Below are 13,155 nucleotides of genomic sequence, written 5' to 3'. Positions count from 1 at the left end.
CAAGGCAGACGCACTACCAACTAAGCTAACTAGGCTGGCTTAGGCTGGACTAAAATTCTAAAAACGAAGGGAAAGTTACGGGGGAAAAGTGCGTTCTGAGGCAAATGTGTATGTTTCACACAAAGAAATTTTCTTAGTAAAATCTTGGACGGATTGGTGTGTTGAAGACAATGCACCATTGACTGTGTAATTTCCATGGTTTTGGCTTCAGAGTAGATTCTAAACACTAAACTAATATTAATTTTGTTTCCTCCCTCTCCAGTAACGAAGAAGACCTCGTCTCCACATCCGGCGGGGCGGGCACCGCTCCCCCGCCCCGCACCAACTATCATCTAGCCAGCCTCGCCTGGGACCCTGACCGGCGAGTGCTCTCCATCACGCCCGACCTGTGCTCGGGGCCCGCGGACACCTACAAGATCGACACCCAGGCGGCGAGCGATGCGAAGGCCGCCCGGGTTGAGTTCCGATATGCGCTGAGCGTGGTAGCTCAGGCGGGCCGGGAGAGCTGGGAGCGTGAGATGGTTACGGAGCAGGTAAGTTGATATCCAGGCGGGGAACGACGTGATGCCCGCTGGTTTTAAATTTCGATTCGCTTTAACTCCTAAGGTTTTTAGTGACGCGGGTTTTACTCGCCTTTCGGCGACTAGCTACCTGCCTGCTCACACTAACATCACCCGCCCGAGTGGTGCCGGGCAAAGTCATGCTCTCCATCACGCCCGACCTGTGCTCGGGGCCCGCGGACACCTACAAGATCGACACCCAGGCGGCGAGCGATGCGAAGGCCGCCCGCATCGAGTTTCGATACGCGCTGAGCGTGGTAGCTCAGGCGGGCCGGGAGAGCTGGGAGCGTGAGATGGTTACGGAGCAGGTAAGTTGATATCCAGGCGGGGAGCGACGTGATGCCCGCTCGTTTTAAATTTCGATTCGCTTTAACTCCTAAGGTTTTTAGTGACGCGGGTTTTACTCGCCTTTCGGCGACTAGCTACCTGCCTGCTCACACTAACATCACCCGCCCGAGTGGTGCCGGGCAAAGTCAGCAGCACGTCGCACGTGATTTGCTGGTGACTTTTTATAAACTTGCCTTGGTGGTGTAGTGGTGGTCAAGACACTCGACCGGTAAACAGGAGGTCGTGGGTTCAATCCCAGCCGATGTATGGAATTTTATCCCCAATATAATTTGAGAATTTGACCACAATAATAGCAGTAGTTTACTGCTGAAGTAAAGGGATTTTTCAGTCCTGTGCGAGCAGTATAAATAAGCACTATTATGATCCTAATTTCTAATAAATCAACACGCCTTTGTGTCTGTTTCAGTTGCTGTGGAAGAAGCCACCGCCCATCTCCTTAGAGGGGGCATTCGATATCCCCCGCCAGGGTGTGTACAGTGTGTTTGTTACGGGGGAAATTGTGTCGGCCGCGGGATTCGAATACAACCATCTGTTTGTCCAGTATTTCGTGCATCTACCCGAAGGTAAGTAGGTGTTACCAAAATTATGTGATGCCAGCCTAGTTAGCTTAGATTGTAGCGCATCTGCCTTGTAAGCGCTAGGCCCCTTCGATTCCCGCCCGGGGCGGATTTTATCCTGATAACAATGTTCGTTTTCGGAACGGCTGACTTTCTCATATCCTGTCTTTCTTCTCTCTTCGATTTCGGGACGATAAGACCTTAGTTACAGTTCCCTCTGTCAAACCTCTTTAAAAAAAATGAGAAACGGTCCCAACGTTGATAGAAATCAGACCTATTTTTTACATATTTTTAGAGGTGTTTTACACATAGTTGAGGACACTGTTACCCCAGTGGTAACGCGCTAGCTTGCCATGCAGAAGGTCCCGGGTTCGATCCCCACCATCGACAAAAATTTGCACTCGTTTTTCGATTGCAAATGTTTCATATTTCAACGGGTTACTTTCTGGTGTTCTTGTGTTGACCCAGCACCTAAATGGGAAGTATTGTGTCTCTTCTCGCCCATCTGATGAGAGGCATACTACGGGATGGGAATGCTATGACACCGAGTACATGAGTCTAATGTAGCAGTTGTTTCACTGCTACTAAATTAAAACGGCAGTGAAATCTTTGTTTTGTTGTTTTTCTTTTTTTTTTTTTTAATACTCAGAACTGATTTTTTTTTTTCTTCAGCCCCTTTAGCATAAAACCTTTTAACTCAAAACTCAATTTTTTTTCTTCATTCCCTTTTTAATAAAACTTCCCATTTCTCTTCTCCCTTCCCAGGCTGGTCATGTGAGGATTCCAACAAGATATACGGGGTAACTCAGAAGTGTCGGTTCCGTCGCAAAACCAGGGTGGCTCACTTTTCTTTCCCGTTCGAGTTCAAGCTGAGCCTCAACTTGGCCTGTCTGGAAGCAGAGGATTCTGGTGAGTGGAACCACCGTATTTTTGGTTGGGTGGAAGAGACCACTCTATGATAATAAAAAAGGAATTTTATTTGGGTTTGGCATATTTTTTGGCACAAATGTCGTTCCTCGTTTAATACATTACGAAAAAAAATTATGCTTAATACGTTGCGCTAAATCTCATGACCTGACTTGGACTCGTACCACCAACCTCCAGATTAAATCTTAGAGTGGCTCACTTTTCTTTCCCGTTCGAGTTCAAGCTGAGCCTCAACTTGGCCTGTCTGGAAGCAGAGGATTCTGGTGAGTGGAACCACCCTATTTTTGGTTGGGTGAAAGAGACCACTCTATGATAATAAAAAAGGGAATTTTAATTGGGTTTGGCATATTTTTTGGCACAAATGTCGTTCCTCGTTTAATACATTACGAAAAAAAATATGCTTAATACGTTACGCTAAATCTCATGACCTGACTTGGACTCGTACCACCAACCTCCAGATTAAATCTTAGAGGTTGCTACAAACATAATTTCAAGCCAAATCTTCACGTCAAAACGCCTTACAAGAAAAAAAATTGACCTCACTTAGTTTTTCAGACAGAATTTTTCAACTTATTGTTTCATTACAAATTTTCATCAGTAAATGGTTTCTTCGAATTAAATTGATCCCAAGGAAAACCTAGACCGTTGACAAACAGAGTGTGCCTGAAGGCATGTGATGTGTTCCAATCCACTCGACTCCTTAAAAAAACTTTGTACCTATAAACCAACCAAAAATCTTTTTAACCCTTTCAGACACGCGGGGTCACCCGTACACCCCCCAGCTCCTGTTCGAAATCGGCTCGCTCGATTCGTGGGGCCGATATCGTAACGAGGGCTACGCGTGGGCCCCCCTGCCCCGCACCCCGGGCCGGGCCTGTCTCCATCTGACCAGTGTGAGGCCCGGCCCGCGCAGTCCGCTAGATGAACTATGCCGGGCCTTCATTGGATCTTCGTTGCAGATATCCGACTTGACCTATGTGGGAAAACCGGCGGGCAGTGTTCAGGTAAGTGAAATATGAACCTCATTGCCAGCCTAGTTAGATTGGTTGGTAACGCGTCTGCCTTGTAAGCGCCAGCGCTAACCGCGGGTTCGATTCCCGCCCGGGGCGGATTTTATACTGAATGGATAAGGTTCGATCTCGGAACGGCTGGCTTTCTCCTATCCTGTCTTTCTTCTCTCTTTGCTTTTGGGACGATACTTGGCTGTTACGGTTCCCGCTATTAAACCTCTAAGTTATTCAGTCATCGACCTAAAGTTAACCACAGTTACCCGTCACTCAGGTAAACCGTAATTCAGTCTTTAAGCTTCGTGTTAAACATTCAGAGCGGGTTAGTTTGGATTAATTTCAACACGGATGAGTATTTTACTTTCTTATAAGTTTTCAACATCTTTTTCTTTTATGTTTAGAAAAATAGTCGAATCAAAACCTATCTAGAACCCACTTCGTTTAATTAAAACGGCTACCCCCGTTGTAGCATCGGATCAGGATTCCTCTCCAAACTCTTATCCCAAGGGTAGGTTCAGGAACTCAGCCACCTGTACCGGCCTTATCCAGAGCTGACCCCGTTGCTCTCCTATGTTGCAGAACTCAACGCTGAGCAAGTACGGATTCCGCACCGTTCCTTCCGGTACGCTAAACGTTTGTCTCAACATCGCGCATCAAAGTCACGTCTCGAAGGCACCCGACAAGACCCGAACCGCTTCGGTTTACCTCCTGGAGAGACTGAGCGCTAATACCCTGCTTAATAATATCAACAGTGTTATTGAAGCTTTCCAGCGTGCCCGCCAGAGGATGTTACTGGTGCGAGCCCCGCTTATGAGTGCAGGGGAGGCTGATGGGTAAAATTCTATCGAAACCGGGATAGCAATCCAAGTTTAAGCCAGCCTGGTTAGCTTGGTTGGTAGCGCGTCTGCCTTGAAGCGCTAGGCCGCGGGATCGATTCCCGCCCGGGGCGGATTTTATCCTGATGGGATAATGTTCGTTCTCGGAACGGTTGGCCTTCTCCTATCCTGTCTTCCTACTCTCTTCGATTTCGGGACGATAAGACCTTGGCAGTTACAGTTCCCTCTACCAACCTCAAAAAAAATCTGATTTCAAGACTCTTAGATTGAGCAAATTGATTGGCTGAAAATTTTGACCAATCAGATTGCTTAATCCAACAGTTTATTTTTTTCATTTTTTTTTTATTTTCCCTGGGACTTAAACCGAGTTTAAACTCTGATTATGCCCCGGCAATTAACCCGATTAGTTTAACTTGAACTGAGTTTAAACTGAGATGTTCTTTCTCATCTTTTCTTACGTATTTTACACGAGTATTAAGTATAAAATTTCTTCTAACTTTTTTGCCAATCAGCAATTGTGCCCTGCAAAACCATTACTCCTTTGATTTTCGACTGAAAAATTGTGACATTGTTCTAGTTATTAATTACTATAATTAGTAATTACTATTCTTGCACACATACATGTTCGCACGATTAATATTGTTTAAAATTTCCTATTTTTCATATATTGATACTTTTTCGAAATAAACCAAAGCTTGTCTGGTTTTTGCGGGTGCTTCATACTTGAATGAATTTTATACTCTTGGTATGGCACTAGTAAAAGCTAGAGAGGCACTTCTGATCTTCAACTTGGCTGACATGGGAGGGAAGGACATAGCCATTTGGAACGGTATGGTACACCGAGGATATTTTTAACACCATAACGTATGCTTTTTGCAGACTATTTTATGCCCGGAAAATAGCCCCCACATATTGGGACGCATTTGGAAGAATGACCTAAGCCGTATTTCATTATGTGACATTTTTAGATTCAGCATGATTCCACCAAAGAGATTCCGCTTTGGGCGTCCACACTTGCTGCCACAGGCCACCTATGTATTTTCAATGGTTATCTGAAAGAAGGCCTCTGAGTGAAATATTGTTATTTTTTTTTTAATTAAAAAATTCCAAGTATTAAAAAGAATGAATGTCTCTCGTGTTAAGGGAGATGTTTTAATGCATGAGTTTCTGTGGGTAAACACCATGGAATATGCTTTGGCAGTCAGCGTGTTGAAGTTGAAAATGCATTATCTCCTTATTGGAATTAAAGAAAAAAAGTGAAATGATAAAATAATACGCCTTCGTTTTTGTTTGATAAAGAGTACAAGACTGTGGAATTGTGGATCAGGCGTCCACACTTGCTGCCACAGGCCACTTATGCATTTTCAATGGTTAGCAGAAAGAAGGCCTCTGGGTGAAATATTGTTTTTTTTTTTATGAAAAAAATTCCAAAGTATTAAAGAGAATGAATGTCTCTCATGTTAAGGGAGATGTTTTAATGCATGGGTTTCTGTGGGTAAACACCATGGAATATGCTTTGGCAGTCAGCGTGTTGAAGTTGAAAATGCATATCTCCTTGTTGGAATTTAAAAAAAAAGTACAATGATAATACGCCTTCGTTTTTGTTTGATAAAGAGTACAAGACTGTGGAATTGTGGATCTTAAGGACTTATTAAGGCACATATTTATACGGATGTACATAATTACACACAACACAGAAATATGCCTTTGTGGATCTTAAGGACTTATTAAGGCACATATTTATACGGATGTACATAATTACACACAACACAGAAATATGCCTCAACTGATTGTCCTATGAGCAGTGCTGTATCATGAGGTTTTCAAAAGTTGAAACAATAAATCCATATACAGTATGTCCATCTACTGGTGTTCTTAGAACAGATGTATTTTCTTTCCGGAAACGAAATCGATTTTCCCTCTTCAAGATGGTAAATTTCCTAAGTCATGGAGGTATAAATATAACCTCCATATTATACCCTCGAGGGTTTAGTTTCCTATACTTTCCCCATCCGTGACACAAGCTACCACAACTGATTGTCTTATGAGCAGTGCTGTATCATACACATAACACAGAAATATGCCCCAACTGATTGTCTTATGAGCAGTGCTGTATCATGAGGTTTTCAGAAGTTGAAACTATAAATCCATATACAGTATGTCCATCTACTGGTGCTCTTAGAACAGATGTATTTTCTTTCCGGAAACGAAAACGATTTTCCCTCTTCAAGATGGCAAATTTCCCAAGTCATGGAGGTATAAATATAACCTCCATATTGTACCCCCGAGGGTTTAGTTTCCTATACTTTCCCCATCCGTGACACAAGCTACCACGCCAAAAGAAGAAGAAGAAGAAAGAAGAGGGGAAATAATAATAATAATAATAATAATAATAATAATAATAATAATAATAATAGTAATAATAATAATAATAGTGCTTATTTATACTGCTCGCATAGGACTGAAAAGTCCCTTTACTCCAGCAGTAGGCTACTACTATTATTGTGGTCAAATTCTCAAATTATATTGAGGATAAAATTCCATACCTCGGCTGGGATTGAACCCACGCCCTCCTGTTTACCAGTCGAGCGCCTTGACCACTACACCACCGAGGCAGGTGTTCAAATTCCGAATTCAAATCAAATAAGTTCAAATTCCGAAATGAAAATAGGACAAATCCAGATTGAATAATCTGTTTACTATTTAAGGTAGATTCGTGAATCGTGAAGGTTAGCACACGTATGGGACCTTTGGTTCTTACACCTAAACCTGTAGGTGGGCTTTTTTTTTGTACCTGATAGAAGTAGAGAGAAAGGAAAAAAACTGTAGAGAGGAAGTTAAGCGCTACTCCCATGGAGAACATAATTATGCGCCACTGCTTCTGAGTCATATTATAATGTTATGCTTTCCAAGATGCTCTTTGTTAATTAGAGCCCGACATTTTTGTGCTGTTATTTGTTTTCAGTCTTTGAGAATTACCTTTAACTTTTTAGTTTCACGCACTTCAACTTTTTTTTACCACTTTATTGAAATTGACAGTTTTCCTGGAGGACCTTTTCCACCCAATTTTATTATTATTATTTATTTATTTATTTATTTGTATACCTATTTAGTCTCTAAAAACATAATCCTCTGTTGTGAACGATTCTATTGTTATTTTTATTTAAATTTTAAATTGTCTTACCACGTCTAAATCTAGGTATTTCCTTTTTTGATTAAATTCATGTTCTTCAACTATACGCAGTAGACATTCAATTACGTAACTATGTACCTAATTTTCTTCAGCTAAAATTTCAGCTACCTTCGTAATGATGTGACTACCCATATAGTCCAGGGACCTGGTGACTATCATTTGGTGAATTATATCCAGTCATTTGTGATCCAGAACATCATGGAGCGACTTGTGGTAAGTTTGTTTGTTTGTTTTTTTGTTTGATAGAGGTTTGACTTCACTGTACAAGACCTGTACTGACTAAAGCCTAAGGCCAGCCACTCGCTATCAGGTAGACCTGACAGTTACACCTGATCAGGTCCGCCTGTTAGATCTACCTGATATCTGATGAGCACACACATTATCACGTAGACCTGAGATACGAAACTGATGATCAGGTGTACCTGTCAGGTCTACCTGATAGTTGAGTGGCTGGCCTTAGGTCTATAGGGACTAAAGCCTAAGGCCTGATTGGGACCGGATAAAGCCAGAAGCACGCGATTACCGAACACTGAACCGAAAACGTTAATTAGCACGAAGTATCTGATTCTTCTAATGAGATGGATAAATTTGCACTTTACACATAATCGTACCTTGTTGGTAACTTGTTTGCTTTCTAGTTGGTATTTATTCTTTCTTCCGTAGGTAGCTTAGCGAACTAAATACACTCATGGGAGAAAAATTTCCCTTACTAAAGAAATACAGTCTGTTCATTAAGTCCCAGGCCACCCTTCTAATTTTTTTTACTGTTCACCCTGGGAAGCTGAAATTTTGCATGCAGCCCTTGATTATGATAAAGAATTTTGGGAGGTACTTAAAATTTTGGAAGGCCTCCCAGGGGCGCCCCCAGAGCGACCAACTTTAAAATCTTAAATGATAACCCTCTACTTGTGATACAAACATCATATCATAGGTATTAAAGAACGTAGTACTTTGGTACAAGTTTGCACCAAAAATGGGAAATTCATATCGATTGGTCATTAATGCTACAAAGAGGTCCGACTAATGATTCATATTGAAATTCGGTCCCAAAAATAAAATTTCGAAACATCCATTTTCACCCCCGGAGGCCATCAGGGTCGAAAGTTTAAATTTCACTTCTGGGTCCGAATTTCAATATGAACCATTAGTGGGACCTATTTTAAGCACAAATCACCAATCAATATGAATTTCCCATTTTTGTTGCTTCCCCTATTGGCGGGAGAATATAGAAAAATTAAAATTTGAATAGGCCATAACTTCTGCCCTGGTGGTTGGATCGAGCTCAAACTTGTACTAAAGTACTACGTTCTTTAAGACCTATGATATTATGTATCACAAGTAGGGGGTTCTCATTTAAGATTTTAATGTTGGGCCCTCCAAAATTTTGAGTACCTCACAAAATTCTTTATCATAATCAAGGGCTGCATGCAAAATTTCAGCTTCCCAGGGTGAACAGTAAAAAAATTAAAAGCGTGGCCTGGGACTTTATGAACAGACTGTATGTAGCAAAAGTTGAGTGCGAAGGGCATCCGCTCGTTGATTTGTAGCCAAAACCAAATGTCAGCCAAAAAAACCAAATGGCAGCCTAGCTAGGGCGGATTGAGAGGCTGACGAAAAACGCCGACCCCGTCTGTACACGGGAAAAGGCGAAGAAAAAAAGAATAATAAATAAATACATGTACCTCGTTTATGCTGCCAGCATAAGACTGAAACCTAAGTCCTTTTATACCGCTATCAAACAAAAATGTATACCTACATTACTACATTATATTTATTTGGAATTGGAAACGATTCACATTTTTGACATATTGTCAACAATAAGACCTGTTTAAATTGAAATAAAGGAGTGTGAATACCCCCTGTATATTTCAAAGGTAAACACTTGACTCGTGATCAATGAGAATAATTCGATACATCCTGTGTAAGGCCCCGTGATTTCAGGCAGGGGGGATTCTTACTGTAAGGCACCTTTAATAAGTAATTCCAGGTATGCGAATGAGATAATGGAATACTGCCTATAGTAAACAACTAAACACGAATATTTTGACGCAGAGAAAGACGGGAAAAGCGAATGGTAACCCCATCTCGTTCGAGTTAAGAGTTTAGGCTGTCGTGAGTATTATCCGATTTTTTCCCCCGGATGTCATATAGGGAATGTAAATGTAATTTAAATTAGAGAGTGTTCCCACTCGATTTTTTTCCGAACGACAAGAGGGAACGAACATCTACAAGGACATTTTATGTCGTTCGGGAAAAAAAATCGTGTCGTGTCTAGTGAGAACACTCTCGTTTAAATTACATTGTCTGAAGGACATTCGGAAAAAAATCGTGTCGTGTCTAGTGAGAACACTCTCGTTTAAATTACATTGTCTGCAGGACATTCGGAAAAAAATCGGATGAAACTTCCAACAAGTGGGTACCTGGGAACGGGCTCTTACACTATAAACTGTAAAAGTGTGTCCAAATATAGTCGACCGGCCAGCATTTGACCTATAATGAACCGCGTCGATTTTTCTATAAAACTAATTAAAACTAGAAAAAATAGACACATCTTCAAGGTTGTTTAAATGTTTTAAACTTGTGAATTTTTCCTATAAAGAATTTTTCCTCTAACATGTTTAAAACATAAAAACAAAAAATAATAATGGAATTATGTCATAGGTAGGTATAACTATAAATGCATGATTACCTATTGATATACATAGGTAATTAAAAAATAATAATAATAATGCATGTTGATTGACTTACCCAGGTAGGTACCTACTGACTTACAAAAAAAGTAAAAAATCAATCATAGAATAACAACAACAACAGCTAAAGATAACTTAACGTATTACGGTGAAGTGGGCACATTGCACGTAAAAAATCAATCATAGAATAACAACAACAACAGCTAAAGATAACTTAACGTATTACGGTGAAGTGGGCACATTGCACGAAAAAAAAAATGGAAACCAACAGATATTCGCCGAGTAAAGTGAACTATTTGATGGATTTGTACAACAGACCCCGGTCCCATTCACTCGTGGATTATCGACAGAATAACACCGTTGAGGTAAGAAAGTTCATATTAGGATACCCAGCTCTTGTTAATCAGGGTACATTTACATGTATAATATTGTAAATCTGAGGAAGGAATTTTAATTGTGTTAAGCATAAATGCTTGTCACAAATGTCCTTCCCCGCTTCATACACTATGCTAAATTTTATGACTTGACTTGGACTCAAATCACCAACCTACAGATCCAGAGTCCACCGCGCTAACCACTACACTACTGAGGTTGGTTTAAATTTAAATGTATAGTAATTTATGGTCTATCTCAGGGCTTTCCAACTTCCATGTGTATGCGGGCCACATGTTACATTGGCAGGTAATTCACGGGCCATATGCACTGTTGAGCAGTCCCGTATCCAGGATTTTCTTCAGGGGGAGGGGTGGATGCTCCACATTTTCAGACCCTATAGTAAAAGATCAAAAATGAAGCCCGAAGGGGCCCATCCAAAAAGCTTCGCGGACAAAAAAAAAATGGTCTAGCGGGCCACGTGTGGCCCACGGGCCGCAAGTTGGAAATTGCTGGTCTATTCCATTCCATTTGTTAAGTTCGAATACATTGATCCCACAGTTCAAAGAAATACTAGTACATATTTTACCTGCTAGTATATTTCTAGTGTGTCAATCTAAAACACTGATCCTTGCTTAGAGCGGTGTTATCTCCTCACGTTAGTCCGAGAATCCGATATACATAAACATGTGCCACTTGACAAGAGTGAGAGAGAGATAGTAGACTATAAAACAGTAGGGAAGAGATAGGCTGTCGTGAGTATTATCCGATTTTTTCCCCCGGATGTCATATAGGGAATGTAAATGTAATTTAAATTAGAGAGTGTTCCCACTCGATTTTTTTCCGAACGACAAGAGGGAACGAACATCTACAAGGACATTTTATGTCGTTCGGGAAAAAAAATCGTGTCGTGTCTAGTGAGAACACTCTCGTTTAAATTACATTGTCTGCAGGACATTCGGAAAAAAATCGGATGAAACTTCCAACAAGTGGGTACCTGGGAACGGGCTCTTACACTATAAACTGTAGAGGTGTGTCCAAATATAGTCGACCGGCCATAGGTCGATGTCGACTGAACCGTCCACACTGCCTCGATAACATAGTTTCACCTCGTCCTCGATCGACTATGTGGACACACCTTAGGTCGTGGTTATGTACCGGGTTGGGTTTGGCAAGGTTGGTAAACTAACCTTGTTTTTAAGTTACCACTCCCTTGCCAAACTGTAGAAACAAAGCCCGACGAGATATATCTATGTTGTCGAGGCAGTGTAGACGGTTCAGTCGACCTCGATCGACGGCCGATCGACTATGTGTGTGGACACAGCTTTAGGATGAAGTTCGCTGTCAAGAGTCACAAGACAACATCTGAAGCATTACATGGACTATTCATTATTGTGATTGTTGAATGTTAGAATATGCAGTAAAAACACCAAATTCGCGCCTCCAAGGGTTAACCTCTTAGTAGCCATTAGGTGAGGTCCAGTAGGTATATCTTGGCACCGTATCTGTTTACCTATGGGTATGCCTTAGCTTTGATTCTTGATAGAGAATCAGTTGACCTCACTCCAACCAACTGGTCAGATAGTGTTTGATACGCAGTTAAGATCGGTCCGAGAGATCAAATTTGTTTGTTAAATTTAAAATTTTAGACTGTGAGCTTGGACCGAAATTTAAAGTGATGTGTTTTTGGTGGAGTGCAAAATTTGGACTGTGACTTTGGACTCAAATTTAAAGTGGTGTTTTTTCGGTAGTGCATTGGACGTTTTGAAGTTCAGTGTTTTACCCTATAAGTATGTGAAGTTTACCCATGAAGGCACTATTTAAGGCACTTTTGAGGCTGAGTGCACCGTGCTAAAGTGATTTTTATTAGGGGATCGCAGTTAGCCTCTGACGGTTTCTGTAATGAAAATGGAACCGAGAACAAACCTTGTCTGTTTAGCATATTGTACCTACATTTCTCAAGTGCATGAGCGTTTAATTTCTTATCGGGTCTTGGTATTATTAGACAGGGTTCACATAAAATATGTGGTTTGGGTACTTTTTTCTTCTTGAAATAATAAGGGAGGGGGAATAAGTGTGTGACCATCCCTCATCAGATGGTCGAGAAGAAGCACAATATTACAATCGTCCGATCGCATCGTCTCGAAATAGAAAAGAAAAGGAAGGCAGGATAGGAGAAAGTCAGTCGTTCCGAGAACGAACCTGATCTGTTTGAGACAAAGTTCGCCCTGGAATCAAACCCATGATCTAGCGATTCTAGCGCTTACAAGGTAGGCGCGCTACTAATGTACCTACATTTCTCAAGTGCATGAGCGTTTAATTTCTTATCGGGTCTTGGTATTATTAGACAGGGTTCACATAAAATATGTGGGTAGGGTACTTTTTTCTTCTTGAAATAATAAGGGAGGGGGGAACCATCCCGTATGTCCCTCATCAGATGGGCTAGAAGAAGCACAATACCCGATTACAATCGTCCGATCGCATCGTCTCGAAATAGAAAAGAAAAGGAAGGCAGGATAGGAGAAAGTCAGTCGTTCCGAGAACGAACCTCATCTGTTTGAGACAAAATCCGCCCCGGACGGGAATCGCACCCGCGAGTTAGCGCTTACAAGGCGCGCTAGCTTCCAAGCTGACCACGCTGGCTAGTTAAAACTTGGAACTTGCT

At 41.3% G+C, this 13,155-nt stretch overlaps 1 protein-coding gene across 1 annotated transcript; it reads left to right on the top strand.

The window, feature by feature from the left end:
* The first annotated feature begins 261 nt into the window (after window positions 1-261).
* On the top strand, window positions 262-4,935 carry LOC103508775 (Meckel syndrome type 1 protein). Its single transcript, XM_026823277.1, has 5 exons — window positions 262-533; window positions 1,315-1,471; window positions 2,231-2,374; window positions 3,146-3,396; window positions 3,979-4,935. The coding sequence occupies exons 1-5, from the start codon at window positions 519-521 to the stop codon at window positions 4,234-4,236; spliced, it is 825 nt and encodes a 274-aa protein (XP_026679078.1). The 5' UTR covers window positions 262-518; the 3' UTR covers window positions 4,237-4,935.
* Window positions 4,936-13,155: the final 8,220 nt, after the last annotated feature.

This window comes from Diaphorina citri, unplaced genomic scaffold, assembly GCF_000475195.1.
Source record: "Diaphorina citri unplaced genomic scaffold, Diaci psyllid genome assembly version 1.1 scaffold433, whole genome shotgun sequence".
Lineage (NCBI taxonomy): Eukaryota > Metazoa > Arthropoda > Insecta > Hemiptera > Psyllidae > Diaphorina > Diaphorina citri.
The sequence above is the reverse complement of the archived record's forward strand: the minus strand, read 5'-3'. Positions and strand labels throughout refer to the sequence as shown.

Excerpts from the sequence above, each read along its gene's own strand:
- LOC103508775 (XM_026823277.1), top strand. Across the intron at positions 1,472-2,230 it reads TTTCGTGCATCTACCCGAAG|GCTGGTCATGTGAGGATTCC; the intron begins GTAAGTAGGTGT and ends CTCCCTTCCCAG. Across the intron at positions 3,397-3,978 it reads AACCGGCGGGCAGTGTTCAG|AACTCAACGCTGAGCAAGTA; the intron begins GTAAGTGAAATA and ends CCTATGTTGCAG.